General features: G+C 38.3%; 1 protein-coding gene across 1 annotated transcript; it reads right to left on the bottom strand.

The window, feature by feature from the left end:
- Window positions 1–620: 620 nt before the first annotated feature.
- LOC110931507 lies at window positions 621–1,391 on the bottom strand. The gene has a single exon (XM_022174899.1). The coding sequence runs from the start codon at window positions 1,389–1,391 to the stop codon at window positions 621–623; it is 771 nt and encodes a 256-aa protein (XP_022030591.1).
- Between the last annotated feature and the right edge of the window lie 16,691 nt (window positions 1,392–18,082).

An 18,082-nucleotide genomic window follows, 5' to 3' on the forward strand; every position in this document is an offset into this window, starting at 1 on the left:
TGATGTAGACTAAAATGGTCTGCGATGTTCGTCTCTCTTGCCAACGTTCTAAGCTTCCTCGGTGGTGATGGACTTTTCATGTCCATCCACACATAAGTCTCCAGCTTCTGACTTTAATTCGTCAGGATTTACTAGTCTCATGTGGATGACACATCCTTCATTCAATCACTTAGATACCTTAAGCATGAAAGCTTCTTCGGGCAATTCATAATGTTTGTTCTTCCACGAATGGTGAGTATATTACCAGATAGGGATTTAATCTCCATAAGTTTCTTACTGCAGACAAAGTGGATTTGGTTTTTGGACTAACCAATCCTTGTCTAGGAACATATCGAATCCCGCAAGATTATAGATAAAAAGATTATCAAGGACAATTGCTTTGTGAAGGATATATCATATGTGAAATCATCTAGGTTGGCCACTTGATTTTATAAATGACATTTAGGCCTTGAAAAGGCAGAATTAAAATTTTATTAATTTTACAATCGACGAAGCTTTAACTGGCTCCAGAGTTTTAAACAAGTTTCTAATAAATAAAACATTTACGAGAAACATATACATAAAGATATGTCTTGAACCGCTTCTGCTGTAGCAGATTGGAAGGCTCAAACATTGCCTTTCTAGCCATCAGTGGCCTTGTTCTTCTTGTCAGTTGCCCTCTTTGGGCAGTGGGTCTTTATATGCCCTTTCTCGCCATATCCATAACAAGTGGCGTCTTTCAAGTCTTTGCATTCATGAGACTTGTCATCCATTTTCTTACAGATGCCACATCCCTTGGTCTGCTCACGGAAACATTTTCCGAAGTGTTGCTTCCTACAGGTTTTACATTCGGGTTTTGCCTCATTCGGCTTGGATTGGTTATAATTCGAACCAGTCTTACCCTCTTTGTAATCCTTACTTGGGGTAGCATCATACATTCGCTTATGATTCTCTTCGGCCTTAATCGCCCTTGCTCTTATCTCATCTTTAGTAAGAGAAAGAGCCAGATCCACAGCGGATATAAAAGTTGCAGGTTTGGAGGATTTAACCATCCCCTTAATTTCTGGAGTGAGTCCTCTGATAAACCGCACAATGAACTTGGACTCAGGGGTAATTAAATACGGCACGAGTCTTGATAAAGAGTTGTATTCCGGTACATAGGCTCGACACTCGAGGCCTTTCATGATCAGCTTTAAAAAGTCAGTTTCAACTTTCTCCACCTCGTGAGGTGGGCAATAAGTCTCGCGGATTAGTTCCACGAACTTTGACCAACTAAGTTTGTACATTGCAACCTTGCTAGTGGATTGGATCAGTGCCTTCCACCAAGTCAGAGCATCCTCCTTGAAGGATTGGGACACATATTTAACAGTGTCCTTGGTGGCAGAACCGCTTATATCAACAACGGTTTCCATTTCATCCAGCCATTTTAGAGCATCAATTGCTCCAATCTCACCCGTAAAGTCACGGGGTTTGCAAGAAACAAAGTATTTATATGTACACCCCTTCTTAGAGTCATATTACTCTTCTTTCTTGATACTCTTAATACTCTGCTCACTCTTAGTTGAGGAGAAATGAGTCTTTTCAGTTTTATGAGTATTAGAATGGGGTTTAGAAACAGAGTTCTCTTTCTGTACTGATGGCTTTGGCCCTTTAAATGTGGCCATAAATCCAGCCAGGGCTTTACCGACTTCATCGGAAACTATGGATCGAAGACGATTCTCTTCGTCATTACGGTTCTGGTGCTCTAAATCGTCACCACCGTTTTTCTTACTTGCTTTGCCAATGCTCAGGCTCGCCATAAGTTTATCTGAAAAATAATGTAGCCATCAGTAATTCTTCGAGAACTAAATAGCAAATCAATTTATTAGCATTAGATCTTACAGATCTATATGTTTATATATCAACTTCACTAGCCCTGCTTACCACAATTGGTAATGGGCTTAGCCATATAACTCATTGGCTTGTCACAAGGGACGTTTAAACACGTCACAATGGCTTGCCACAAATGACATTAAAACATAGCACACTGGTTTGTCACGAGGGACATTTAAGATACGGCACATTAGCCCGTCACCAGGACATTTTAAATATAGCACATTGGCTTGTCACAAAAGACATGAAAGACATGGCACAAGGGCCTGTCACAGGAATGTGAAGGAAATGGCACAAAGGCCTCATCACGAAGGACATTGAATGATATGGCAATAAAGCCTTGTCACAAAGGACATTTAAGATATGTATATATATATATATATATATATATATATATATATATATATATATATATATATATATATATATATATAAGCCAGGATCTCATTTGATCAAAGGGCTTTAAGGTTTGAACTTAGTTCCTTACCTTTGCATAAGGGGTCGTATACCACTATTGTCATCACAATTGACGATATAATATGGCTCGTAGGCGATTCGATTGACATCACAAAGGATGTTAAACTAATGGTCGTCGCACTAATGATATCAGCCATCTTCGCATTTGTTCTTGTAGACTGTGAGGCTTTGGCATAGTCCTCCACTTTGAACAGGGGACCATAAAGGTCACAACTATCATTGCCTTATCGACAAATAGAGTAAAGTATAGCCCATAGGCACTTCATCACTAAGGATGTTAATAATATGATCATCATATTAGATGATTTTAGTCAGGATCGCACTGATCATTTAGTCTATGAGATTTGAGCATAGCTCACCCCCTTAGGCAAGGAATCATAAAAGATTACAATTATATTGTCACAATTGGACAATATAATATAGCCTTAGGCAAAACATCATTAAAGATGTTAAATATAATCATCATATTGATGATTTTAGTCATGATCGCATTGATCATATAGACTATTAGACTTGAGCATAACTCACCACCTTGGACAGGGGATCATAAAGATCACAGTGTTAATGTCTCAAATGGACAATATGCTATAGCCCGTAGGCAAAACATCACTAAGGATATCAAATAATATGATCATCATATTAGATGATATTAGTCATGATCACATTGATCATATAGACTATGAGGCTTGGGTATAACCCACCACCTTAGACAGGGAACCATAAAGGTCACATCCGTCATTGTTTTAACTAACAATGCAGTATTATGATTCCTATCCTTGCACATAGTTTGGAATGGTTGAAGACTAGGAACTAGTATCATCACAAGATTGACGAAGATTTTTCCTCCTTTTCAAACTGTTGGGAATTAGTTGGAGTTTTGAAATAAGTTTCGTCACAAAGATGACTGAGTTTTTCTTCTTTCCACACAACTGAAAACTTGTTGAAGATTTAGTGATACGTTTCAGCCAACGTATTAATATGGTTCCTCTCCTTCCACACAGTTTGGAAATAGTTGGAGATTTGGAACATATATCGTCACGAAGTTGGACGAGAGTTTTCTCCTTTCCACGCAGTTGGGAATTAGTTGGAGATTTTTAATGATACGTTTCAGTCAACGTATTGAATATAAATTCTTCTCCTCAGTTGGAGATGCATCTCAGTTGATGTTTTAAAAACATAAATCCCTTCCATAGTGGGAGTTTTGGGAATACGTCGCAGATGACATTTAAATATAAGTCCCTCTCCACTTTGGGAGATTTGGGAATACGCCTAAATACAGTCAGCGTATATGATACGGCTCGATACAGTCACCGTTTAAATATATATCTTTCTCCCCATTGGGAGGTTTGGGGATGATTAGCATCGCATAGAGGGATGAAATTTCTATCTCCTTTCCACACATTCGGAAATTAGTTCGAGATCTAAGATAAGTGTCGTCCTATAGTTGGATGAGAATCAACGATTTTTAAGATTATATTGGGGTGAAGGAATCATTTTTCCACTTCTATCACCTTTTTCAACCACTACCATTAGTGGGAAATATATATTTAAGACAGAGTCTTTTATCATGGTCTTATTTACTAGTCTTAATTTTGTAAGAACTAGAAGACTGAGTAAATTCAAAAGAGATTTATTTGCTTGATTGCTAGCGGTCCTTCGACTAGTTGTCGTCACCCAATAGAGTTGGCACTTTTAGTCCTTCTCCTCAGTTGGAGTTTCCAGGACACGTCTTATTTGACGTTTTAATTATAGGCACTTCTCCTTAGTTGGAGATTTTGTATACGCCTCAATATAGTACAGCGTATACAATACGGCTCAATATAGTACACCGTTTAATTATATACCCTTTCTCCTTATGGGGAGATCCGGGAATACGCCTCAATAAAGTACAGCGTATATGATACAGCTCAATAAAGTACACTGTTTAAAAATATACCCTTTCTCCTTATGGGGAGATTGGGGATACGCCTCAATAAAGTACAGCGTATATGTTACGGCTCAATAAACTACACCGTAGATTCTGGGACACGCCACAATATAGTACAGCGTATATGTTACGGCTCACTAAACTACACCGTTTAAAATTTACCCTTTCTCCTTATGGGGAGATTCAGGAATACGCCTTAATAAAGTGCAGCGTATATGGTACGGCTCAATAAAGTACACCGTTTTAAAAATAAGCCCCTCTCCTTATCGGGAGATTTGAGGATATGGCGTCTCATATTTAGACGAAAATTTTGCACTTTTTCAACCACTCATTGGTGGGAACATGTGCTTTTTGGACTTCATCTATTGCGTAATCAAGAGATCTGTTTAATAAGGTTGGAGCAATAAATGTGACCTTCATATTATTAGAAGGAAAAATCATAAAATGGGCTCCATGAAATCAATGATTCTTCTTATGGCAGTAATATCGCCAAATTATATTAGATGCTTACTATTTGCCAATATCAGTACAATATGACCATTGGGAGATCTTAGTGGTTCCATACATTAAACCGTCATACTGGCCAGGCATGAAAGCAATCTATGGGACACACTAAGATACTGCCAATTATCATATGGTGCTTCCGTCAAACTAAGTTTGGCATTCGTAGTTGTTAAAAATCAAAGAAATAAAAATCATTGTCGTACCCCAGCTGGAGAACTTGCTGGCGAGAGTTGCCCAATTTATATATTATAATATACCCTGATGGGTTTGAATTAATCGAGCTCGAAGGCTCGAAATTATATGCTTTAAACGTGAATCAGAAGAAGTGATTCCTTTTTCTGCTTATTCTATAGAATGAGAGAACATTTGAATCAAAGAATAGAAATTTGGTGCAAAGTGCACATATGTCTTTGCCATGATACGGCTTTCCATAATTGTTGCTGTTTCAATCAGCTGGTGAGATATCACCGGAATGTGTATCAAATATGATAGACTTCAGATACATGATATTAGGATATCACAAGAATATCAAAAGATATATCATCAGGTGACGAGGTTTACCATCCTCGTATGGGAGTCATCGTCTCCAAAACATATGTAGTTCACCATATGGAACTTCAAGCTACTCTATGGTAGAGATCCTCGGGTCTGTGACCCATTATAGTTTTCTTCATCTGGTCCGCGACATCTTGGCGGTATAAAATCAATAACTACTATATGGATTTAGAGTATTCTTATATTCAAGTCAAGACTTGGAGTTTTTAGAGGAATCTGCATTTGTGATATTTGAGATTAGACACCAAGGGCTAGTGTCTAATTCACTCAAACTGTGGCTCTGACACCCCGATCTCCAGTGGGCCTGGATGGGTACATTCGTGACGGTTGGATAATAGTTATCACAATATAATAATATGCCTCTTGGGACGGTTATTACATAAGTAAGTCGCCTATGATTGCGCAAAAGTGTATGAATACGGTTTAATCCGTTTACTTGATAATTATTGTAATTGGGGGTTATTAATGCCATGTCTGGAAAACCCAATGGGTTAATCAAGTATATAATCTCGTAACAGAATAATCCCATAATATATTTAAAGGATAACCTATGGGTTCTCCATATGTATAAAACTCTTTTCAAAAAAACTATTTTCCAAAGAGTCAGTTAATTGTATTTACCAGCTTTGGCTGACGTATTTTCAAAAGACTGAACAACAGGTACCGAACCTTATAATAGGCTGGAAATACGGGCCGGCTAGAATGAAGGCTAAGGAATTTGCACTCCTGTTGCTTAAGGCCTATGATGTCTAAAGCTCTCTTTATTTGGATCCTGCCTTTGGGCTTGTATCGAACGCTTGTAATACTTTTATACATTCAAGCTTTATTTTAATGATTTCAATCCAATACTTCCGCTGCATATTATTATATTGTGATCACTGTTATAAAACCGTCACGAAAGTACCTATCCAGGCCCACCGAAGATCGGGGTGTGACAGAGATCTAGGGTTAGATCTGGTAAAAAATATGGATGATTTTGGATCTGTTATTGTGTTAGGAGATGTTGTGTTGAGGCTGAATAGGTTGGCTTTTATTCTAACCCTAATTTCATTAATTTTTTCATAAATTATAATTGTTAAATTGTAGAAATTGTTTTTTGTTTGTTTATATTATTTAGTTGTTTTACATAATTGAATTGCCGCTTTATTCACTTATAACCCTAATTTTGAGGTTTTAGGGTTTGATGTTATAAGGTTTTGTTGATTTTTTGGATAAGGCCCAAATCTGATGGATTTTTTTTTGTGTTATTGTGTGATGCTGACCAGCCTCATTCTTGTCCGTGGATTCTTTCATCCACGTTAATGGTTCTTTCTTGCGATTCTTATCAAGTTTGACATTGATGGTTTTTGTGTTTTTTTTCAGAATCATGTTAAGCGATTCTTTGAATTTTATTCTTCTTTGTATTTTGTGTTGTTGTATCTGCTGTCCAACAGATGGAATGGCGTGTTTGTAGGGTCCTGAGCAAGTATTCAACTTTTTTCAACACACTTCAGAAAATTTATAGTGGTCATTTATCGGTTTGAAACCGAGTTTTTGGTTGGAATCAATTTGGGTATTCGGTTTTTAGTTTTTGGTTTGGTTTTGAATTTCTTTTTGTAGAAGATAACATCTTCCGCAATAGGATATGGTTAACAGTGATCAAAAAATTGTCATAAATGTGGATCCGGATCATATATAACCTTGGTAACCCTAATTTGGGATGTGTATGCTCCCTTCAACTCTTTGTCCAGATAATCAACTTACTGCTTTGGTGTAGAAGGTATATAATCCCTTCAACGTTTTAGTTTTGTTATTGTGTGATCTTTAATTACTTTCATTCTTTGCCAACTAATGTCCATAATATAAACAAACAAAACCTTTTTTTTTTACTTTATTGGGTTCTATTAAGTTATATAATTTCTTTGGTCATAGGTACGCAGGATCAATTCGGCTCATGTATGACACTATCCATACTGCTGGTCTCTGTCCATAATTTCACTTTTTTGTTTGTTGGATGATATTGAATTGCTGGAATCTAAGTCCATAATTTCAGTTTTTGTCTGTTGGATGATGATTTGATGAGTTTTAAAGGCTGTGATGATCAATTTCAACGCGTCTGAGTGAAATTGGGCAAAGATGAGATTGTCCGCATCTTGGCAGGGCAACCCGGATGGTCATGTGGTTTCACATGGCAACCGTAAGTATGCAGCCATGGCGGATTTATCCACTCTGTTTGATTTTTTACTAATCTGAGCCTCATAATCGTTTTATAACATCGACAACAGTACTGGTATACATCTGTTATGTTTTAACTGGACATGTTTTTAATTTTTATATATATATTTTTGGCATTTGATAGGAGGACTTTATTCCTTGAGTCTCAAAGAGATTTGGAGTTTAGAGCAGCCGGAAGAGTTAATGGAAGATTTCCTACGGCATATCTCAAAAGTAAGTTATAGAAAGTAGTATTAACTATATGCGGGTAATAATGGAAGATTTCACATAAAATATGTGCATTGAACGCACAAAAGCGGTACGGTTGTCGGTTGGTTTTGACTTACTTGGCCGAAACCAAGCAGGTTTTGCTCAAAATTCGGTTTGTGCACCTCTACAATCAGCCATCACTTTACATAATGCTAGACATTATAGGCCGATTACCAATATACACGTGCCCATGTATCCCAGTCGTCATGATGTAAATAAGCTACAAGATTTTTCGTGATTTAAAAGGCTATGATGATCAGTTTTAGTGATTTGAACAATTTTGAGATTATCTGCATCTTGGTAAGGCAACTCGGATGGTTATATGAAACAAAAATGTATATCTCTATTTCGCATTGCATCTAGCAAGTATGCAGCCATGGTGGTGTATCTGTTTTGTTCAATTGTTTATAAATCTGAGCCTCATAATGAAAGTATTTGATCATGTTGAGCTGATTACTTTGTCCCTGTTCACAATTAATTAACAGCCTTGAGGGGAAGAAACCAAAGTTGAAGGATGAACATTTGTTACATTTTAAGAGGAATTGTCGAGGCACACAATGAAGGGTATGACTTTGATATTGTTTACCGGTACAGTGCTAATGAAAGGATACTCAATCTGTACCTAAATCTATAATCATGTACCAAATGATTAAATTAATAGCTAAATCACGTACCAGATACTCAATTTGTACCTAAATCTAAAATTGTGTATCATCTGTGCAAAGTAGCAGCAAATGCTCAATGTAATAATTACGTACCATGTGTGCAAGCACAAATAAATGATCAATGTAACACTATATCTATAATCACGTAACGACTTATATTACAATTCTAATCACGTAATAGCATAAAAACAATTAAATTCTCATTATATTGATCAAAGTATAATCACGTAATAAGCATAATATTGTAAAAAAAATTATACAACAAAAAATTATAATAACGTAATTACGTACTAATACATTGTTACATTTGCTATGTGATTATCGATGTAGGGTTACATTGAGCATTTGTTACTGTTTGCACATATGGCACATCATTACGTACTAGAACATAATCACGTAACGTTACACAATCACATAACGTTATAGCTTTTAAAATTAAAAATCAAGAAAATTCTAGCATTAACCAACTCAAATCAAAGAGAATAAAATGCTGTTAATATATTGCATTTGATTTTTAAAGTAGGTCACACGATGAAAAGACCATAATACCCTTTCCCACATATATTAAACAGGACATGTGCCACGCCGAGATTCTCTCCTACCCTTAGCATGTTAAGGGTGTTACCCTTCCTACCTAATTTAAAAGGACACGTGTCACGCCGAGATTCTCTCCTACCCTTCGCACGGTAGGTGTGTCTTGTACGTGATCCAACCACTTTATACATATTGATCATTTTATTGATCATTTATTAATGATATATATATTTATGCAACTTGATTAGGATGGTCCATTAAAAAAATGTTGAATAATAATCCAACAAATAGGTTAGAATCTCGTATATTATACAACTTGGGTAAATGTAATTTTATATATACTTAATTGCAAAAAAAAAAAAAAAAATCATGTCTTTAAAAACCAATATATTGCTCGGGTTGTTAAATAAATGTGTCTGTCACGCCAACATGACTATGAAATAATATTATAAAAATAGTTAGATGCTTTATTTGATTAAGAGTAAATTACAAAAATCAATATTGACACTATATTGCAAAGTGTGTCGTTTATCTTTAAAAATTACAAAAAAATGAACTTGATGTTTACAAACCCTTGCAAATAATGTCTTTTAACCTTAACTCAGTTATTTTTTATGTTTAAATATAACCTAGTGGATCCCACAAAAGGGTATTTTGGTCATTTTACTCTAATTACTAAAATAAACAATTATAAAAAATAATAAATAAAAGAATTTTGTATATATATATATATGCAAACACACATATACTATCTCTACACTCTCTCACTCTAACCACCCACCACCACAACCACCCGACCACCACCCACCTGCTGCCGTCACCACCACTTCCCACCACCATCCAGCACCCACCTCTCCCACCGTATGACCACCACCACTGTGAATACAGATTCAATTACTAACCCCCAATTTGGATTCAAGCATCCAAACCACAAATTCAAATGAACAAAATCTCAGCCCCCATAGATTTACTCATACATGAGAGATATTTAGAGAGAAAGAGGAGTGGTCGACGGGATATGGCTGAATCCCGATGGATGACGCGAGATTTGGTTGAATCAGGGTGCGTTGATGACGAGATCTGGTTAAATCAGAAATGATCAAAGTTAAACGTATCTACCCCAGCCATTCCAATGGTGGCCCGAAACCTAAAGCGTTGTCAAAAGAAGCTGAGCAACTTCAAATGAAAGATCTCTAGTTTTTGAACTAGAACAATGATAATGGTTACAGTAGGTGTTGGAATGTTTGAGGGTGAGAACTGTTTCTCTTTACTGTTTTTCTGTAACTGCTTGAATACCCAGGTTGTAGATTTATAAAAATGGTAGCTTGAATGCACAAACAATCAATGTGACAAAGTTTTGGAAGCAAAAATGTTGCACAAACAATATGGTTGATTGAGGGTGTGTTGATGACGGGATCGGGCTGGATTTGGGTTTTAGATGCTTGAATCTAGATTGGGGGTTAGTAACTCAATCTGGATTCGGGGTGGTGGTGGTCGTGCGGTGGGATAGGTGGGTGGTGGATGGTGGTGGGAGGTCGTGGTGGCGGCGGCAGGTCGGTGGTGGTCCAGGTGGTTGTGGTGGTGGGTGGTTAGAGTGAGAAAGAGTGTAGAGATAGAAAGAGAATGTATGTGTGTGTTTGCATATGTATAACTAATATATAAACAAAATTCGTTTATTTATTATTTTTTATAATTGTTTCTCTTATTAATTAAAGTAAAATGACCAAAATACCTTTATGTGGGGTCCACTAGGTCAGATTTAACCATAAAAAAAATACCTGAGTTAGGGTTAGAGGACATAACTTGCAAGGGTTTACAAACATCGAGTACGTATTTTTGTAAACTTTAAAGATAAATGACACACTTTACAATATAGTCCCAACATAAAGGACGATTTTTATAATTTAATCTTTGATTAACCTATCTGTAATTTTAATGTTGTGAGTTCTACTATTAATAAAATTAAAAGTACTAATACATGTTTCTGATACTTTGTTAACATTATTGTTCAAGTCCAAATAACATGTTTTATATTTATATGTTGGTATTCTAAAGCAAATTGTTGATTTTTTTCTCACGTTATTTTTTATTAAGCGAATTGGAAATTAATAATCTCACCTAACTCAGTTTGTCCGATAACAATCCCAAGTCAGTTATTGGCAGATAATAATCCGAACTGGTCAATTTTTTTTTTTTTTTTGTAAAATAGTCCACCGTTAAAATAGCTTAACGTAGTTAAGTTTTTTTTTCTGAATTACAAACTCGTGTTTTATGGCTTTTGATCAGAACGAGGATACGAGTCGATTGATGTAAAACTTACCTCGAAATGGCTTGATTTTTGTTAATTGGAAGTTTAAACACCTGAATTGAAGCATCGTTTTCGTGGGTTAGGGCAGTATTTTAAACACCTGACTCGTATTCTCGTTCTAATCAAAGGCCTAAAACATCGGTTTGTAATTCCGAAAAAACATAACTCTGTTAAGCTATTTTAATGGCGGCCTATTTTACAAAAAAAAACTGGCAGTTCGATTTATTATCGGTCAATAACTGACTTGGAGTTATTATCGGCCAAATTGAGTTAGCTGGGATTATTTATTTCCAATTTGCCTTTTTATTATCTTATTAACATGTATAAAGCAAAAAATATTATTTAAATAATCTACTTATACTAAGAAATGAATATCTTTGTGACAAATTGAACATCTTTTTGACATTTGTCACTGTTTGAGTGCATATTATATAGTAACAAAACCCCAACGCTTAAATAGGAATGTCAATATTTTAATTTCGATGAATTTTTTATTTTTCTACGTTTATGTTTAAATAACTATTTTATTTTTATTATTACAGTAAATTTTGGGTTTATTTTGTTTGTTTATTAGTTTTAAGATACATTGTTTTATAAAAATCCGAAGTTTATTGTTGGAGCGTGCCTATTTAAATCAATGTCTCGATATAATTTGTCTTTTTGACGGAGTTGGGAGTGGTACTGTAATCCAAGAAATTTTATTTGGTAGGAAGTTCAACAAACTCCATCCCTTCACTAGTTCTGCCACCTTATGAAATTCATATGAAGTGAACCACTCTTTCATTATGTTAATTGTTCTAGTGGATTATACCCGTGCTTCAATGTTGATGCACTTTTTGTATATAGCTAGTGGTTATTCATAGTGTATATTTTTCGGTCTTCGCTTAAACATTTAAGTTTGTTTTTTTTAATTTGTATAAGTTGACCAAAGTCAAACGACATCCTCCTGTCGTTTGACTTGATCATGGTCGTTCAAACGAGATGTGTGTTTCCAAACAAAATAGGTTGTTGTTTGGAATAGGTGTGTCGTTTGATAATTACCAAACGACATTGGATGTCGCTTGGTCTTGAGTCCAAACGACACTGCTTGTTGTTTGGACCTTGAACATGTCATTTGAAGCTGATGTTGTTTACTATAAATACATAGTAGTTGTCATTTAGAAAAGATGTGGACAAAGACAGAGTATTGGGAGCTTTGAGTGTGTAATCTGTAACCAAACTCTGTTAAATCAATAAATGAATGTTTATTGAGTATATCATTGTGTTTATTGATTGTTTAATGCTTGGTTTGGTGCTATAAATTGGATTTCGCACTTGTTAATGCATTCATAACAAGAAATCATCATTATTCAAGATCGATATCTGGTCCTACATTCACGTTTGGAGACTAAACGTTTTTATTGAAGTCTAAATAGCAATGTAGACTAACTAAATTTTCAATGAATATAATTCAGTTCATCATACATATGTAAAGAATGTTATCCAAATATAATGGAAACAGTTCAGTTCATCTCAACGAGGCGATTTGGGGTGGTGGGGTGCCGGTGTTGCTGGATACGTGGATACAACGAACCTGAAAACCGAAGAGGGAGAAAGGGAATGTGGGTGCTTGTTTGAGAGAGAGAGAGGGGGGGAGACAGAGTGTTAAAATATAAATATGGCAAATATGGCATTCTTTCAATTCAATATTTATATTTTTTTTGTCTCATATTCATATTTTCCGTTCTTTTTTCCGAGGTATGTTCTTTTCCTTTGGGCCCAAGTCTAAAAAAAAGGGGTAGTTGCACGGTACCCCTGACCGCAGAAGGGATCTCCCTTCCCAGTTCACCACCCGACAAGGATCCCTGGCGGCAGATACCCATAGCCATCAAAGAGGGGTAAGAAACACGTTTCGAACCCGAGACCTCGAGTGTCCTCGGTCCGGCTTTAAAGTGGGTGTCGGTGGCCACCAAAGTGGCACTAATGGGAATTGAACTTGGGTCTCCATTGGAGAACCCAAGTCACTCCACCACTAGGCCACTTGTGGTGGTTTTGGGCCCAAGTCTAAGAAGTCCTTTAGGCTGCATAAGGTTATGGATCTTTTTTATTTAAGCGCTGCATAAGGGCTCCAGAAAGAGGACAGAAAGAGGACGATTACTGCTGTTCTGTAACAAAAGATTGCACATCTTTTTGACATCTCTGCTCAATAATCGGCGCTGCTACTTCTCTCTCCCTAGAACATACAGAGTTGTTGTTCGGGAGTTTCTTAGTGATTGTGTTCGATTATCGCTAGACGCAGATCATCTAGTTGATGATCTGTTGTGTCTAATCTATTGTTTACGGCACAATTGTAATTTATACGGATTATTAATCTGTTGTGTTTAGGCAGATTATACAGACCTTTATTTGGCTATACTTTTGAATATGTTTTCGGCAAAATTGGTGTTCATCTAGATACTTTTGTTCTTAATATTGTGTCACCGACATGGTATCAGAGCCATAAAGAGGCTCTCTGTGTCGTTATCGTTCCGCTGTGCCGCTTCCAGATTATCCTCGTGGTATCCTCGGACTATATGTAGCTGCGTTTGGGGAATTTTTTTCCTCAAAATCGTGTGACCAAGCAAACAAACCGTATTTTTGGGCATTCTTAGCTTATAAATCAGACTTGTAACCCTAAGTGAAGGTTACGAGTCTGGTTACTAGAGTTACTGTGAGATTGTTTTATCTCTCTTCCTTTGGTGTTATTTTTATTGCATTCACCGTGTCTTCTGTTCTGTTGGTTTTTTCTGTTTTGTGCTACCTGTCTTAACTGTTTTGTCTTGTTTGCAAAATCTTGTTATCTTGACTGCTGGTTTGCTATGCCTGGTGATAATTCTGTGATTACTACTGAAAATATGACGTCTACTAGTGCTACTTTGGTTAGTAAGATTGATGCTGGTGATCCATTGTTTCTGCATCCTAGTGATTCTGCTAATTTGTCAATTGTTAGTGTTAAACTTAAAGGGTTAGAATATAATAGAATTTGGTTAAATGCTATGTATCTTGCACTCTAGGTGAAAAATAAAATAGGGTTTGTTGATGGTACTTGTCTTAGATCTACATCAGATGAAGTTTTGGGTAGACAATGGAATAGGTGCAACTCTATTGTGCTTACATGAATTCTTAACTCTGTATCTAAAGAATTATATCTTGGTCTTGTTTATTCTAGACGTGCCTCTGATGTGTGGAAAAATTTAAAGGAAACTTATGATAAGATAGATGGATCTGTGGTGTTTAATCTGTATCAAAAGATTAACTCCTTTGAATTGTATGTGGAAACAATTAGACTAGTTACTTGCTTTACCTGCTTGTTCTTGTGATGCATCTAAACAGTTTAATGATTTTAATCATCTTATTAAGCTTATGCAGTTCTTAATGGGTCCTGATAGTTCGTACCAGTCTATGAGAACTAATTTGTTAACCAGAGAAACTCTCCCTTCTGTGAAGGATGCTTTTTTAGTCATCTCTAGAGAAGAGTCATGTTCTCATTAAAAAAATATTTCTGATAAAACTCTAAACAATGTTGTTGGTTTTACTGCTAAAACTAATCAAATTAATTCTTCGTTGATCGGTTCGGAGACCAACGGCAGCAGTCCGGAGCTGTGCTTCACGTGCATCCTACGACGTCGTTTAGCATTCAAATTTCGTCGGATACAGAACAGAATCAGTAAGAGCACCACCGTCACGATTATTACCGTGACGATGATGATGACGTAGAGCTTTTGCCCTAGTATAGATGTCTTCGAAGTGAGGCCAACACCGCCTCCGGTGGACGGTGTGTTACCGGAATTCGCCATTGTTTCCGATGAAATCCAATGTTAGTTATTTGTGATGGTTCGCTTATAGGTAAACAGTTAGGTTCGCTCATTGTGCTTTAATCGGTGGTCCGCTTATTGTTACATAATTGGTTCGCTCATAATGTCATAGCTTGTAAGGTTCGCTCATAGGACATTATTCAGGTCCGCTCATATTGTTCGATAGTGGTTCGCTTTTGTGTCATCGTTGTTGGCTGGTTAATTTTTTGGCATATATTGCACCGACCCATTAATTTTTGTTGGCCCAATCAGCATCTTTTGCTTCTTTGAATTTGAATATTGTTAAAGGATGTCGGCCACTTGAATATAAAGATCCACTACAAGTTGCATGTCGGTCATCTAACAGTGGGTCAACAGTAGGTGTCGGTCAAGTGAGGTGAAATTTAAAAGAGTTGTGTTGGCTATTTTGTTTGAATATCACTTGTTGGACTGTCATTAATTGTGTGTACAAAAGTTAATCGGTCCAATAAGCTTTTTCATGACGTAGCTCTTTCTTGGTGAGGTCTTTGGGAGGGTGAGCAACTGTAGGTTGCTTTCCTCTCCTTCGTTTCTTGGTGGGTTGATACCTGGCCTCCTCCTCACCTCGAGAAGGAGGACTCGTTTTCACGTCTCGGTTTTGATTGTTCCCAATGGGCTCTGCCAAGGGTAGGAACATGGTATCCGTTGCCACTGAAGGGGATGTTGGCTCCACCTTATCCAATGGAGTGTGGCTATGCCCCTTCAGGAACTTCCACGAGTGTAAAGACGGCAAGCCTGGGTCTTCTGGGTATAATAGATTGATCGCGCATTTTCAGCAATTCCATTTTAAAGATGATCGTAAAGAATCCCTTCAAGGTGCGCTTTCTAAGGATTTAGAATTGTTTTCGAATGTTGGGGAAACCCTGCGAGTTTTGGGATATTGGTTGTGTGGGAGGTGCATGAAGACACACGCACGTAGTAGGGGGTGTCATCATCCTGATGGTGTTTTCACGTTCTCTAGAAAATCCGGGTCTGATGAGGATTTTGTCGTGGGGATCCCAAGGCCCCAAGATCCTGTGATGGTTGTTGAGCTTAGGCCCCCGCAGGGAGTGATGGGAGATGTCGATCTCCTTGAACGTGTTTTCTCCCTTCCGGTTCGAACTGTTAAGAGCATCCCCCCAAGCTGTCGTTTGGCATTTGCACAAGCTTTGACAGGTGCCATCCACAAAGTAGTAGCTTCCCCTGGGACTGTCGAAAGTTGGGTCAAACTCTTGCTCTTACCCCGTTGTACCCTTAAGGTGGTTAAGCCGTCTTCCAGGCAAGAGCGAAGGTCGGGTAATCGAAAATCCTTGCAATGTGATAGTATTTTGCAGGCGTTAGCTATGTGGAAGGAGGGCTCTGGTTTTGAGGTTTTGGTCAATTCCCTCCTTTCCGATACTGGAGAAGGGGTCGTGCGTGGGGGGGAGGCACAACGGGAGATAGCTGAGGAGGTTAGCCCTAACATCAAGCAATGTCTCAGGAAAGTGAGTGATAGTCACTTCACTGCTGCAGTTAAAGTGTTGTGTTCCAGTGGGGTTGCTCCCTGGGGGGAATCTACCATGCAAGCCCTTATCGACAAACATCCCTTCGCACCGCCCCCGAATCTCCCTTCAACTCCTCTTTCATAACCTGCGTTATCCATGGATGAAGACTGCGTGCACAGGTGTGTGAAATCTTTCCCGAAAGGGACATCTTGTGGGCGAGATGGCCTGCGGGCCCAACACCTGTTGGACGCTCTTAGCGGCGAGGGGTCGGCCACGGCCTCGGGACTGCTTACTGCCATCACTGAAGTGGTAAACCTTTGTCTAGGGGGCTTATGTCCTAAGGTGCTCGCGGATTTTGTTGCTTCGGCGCCCCTAACCCCTTTATTGAAGCCTGATAATGGGATTCGCCCCATTGCTGTGGGGGCAATTTGGAGAAGATTAGTCTCCAAAGTAGCAATGAAGAAAGTTGGGAAAGAAGCTGTTAAGTACTTGGGGGACTATCAATTTGGGGTGGGGGTCCCCAATGGGGCGGAGGCGGTGCTGCACAACGCTAACAGGTTTCTTAATTCTTTTCATTCGGATGGTTCGCTGGCCTATGCTTACGGTTGATTTTTCCAACGCTTTCAACTTAGTTGACCGTTCAGTTTTGCTTCGAGAGGTCCATCGCCATTGCCCCTCCATATTCCCATGGGTTCAATTTCTATATGGTCAGCCTGCTAGGCTATACGTGGGGAATGACCGCATCGGGGCATTCACGGGTGTGCAACAAGGGGATCCATTGGGACCTTTGCTTTTTGCCCTAGCCTTACACCCCTTAGTGCATCAGGTGCAGGAAAGCTGTAAACTCCCCTTCCATGCTTGGTACTTGGATGACGGGACAATTATCGGGGACGCTGTTCAGGTTGCTAAAGCTCTCGACATCATCGGTTCGGAGGGTCCAGCCTTGGGGCTACGACTTAATATTAGAAAAACTGAAGTATTTTGGCCGACATGCAACGGGGTGAAGGTCCGGCCAGGGCTTTTCCCCAGTGAGATTGGGAGGCCGGAGAAAGGTGTCAAACTGCTAGGAGGGGCAGTCAGCCGTGATGCCAGTTTTATTAGTGGTCTAGCGTCTAAGAGGGCAACGCGTGCTGTTGACATTATGGGACACCTTCCCTTGTTACGGGATCCTCAAAGCGAACTCCTCTTGCTTAGATCTTGTATGGGGGTTGCAAAGTTGCTATTTGGTTTGCGGACTTGCCAGCCCCCCTTTGTGGATGATGCTGTTTCATGTTTTGATAAAGGTCTTCGGGAGGCAATAGAAGACATTGTCGTATGTGGGGGTCCTTTTTTTGGTGATCTACAGTGGCGAATCGTAACCTTGCCAATGAGGCTTGGTGGGTTGGGCCTTCTCTCGGCCCGGGATGTGGCGGCCTATGCCTTTGTGGCTTCCAGGTCTCAATCTTGGGAGTTGCAGGACCATATCTTACGTAACAGTGGGGTTG

Source organism: Helianthus annuus, chromosome 3, assembly GCF_002127325.2.
Source record: "Helianthus annuus cultivar XRQ/B chromosome 3, HanXRQr2.0-SUNRISE, whole genome shotgun sequence".
NCBI classification, from domain to species: domain Eukaryota; kingdom Viridiplantae; phylum Streptophyta; class Magnoliopsida; order Asterales; family Asteraceae; genus Helianthus; species Helianthus annuus.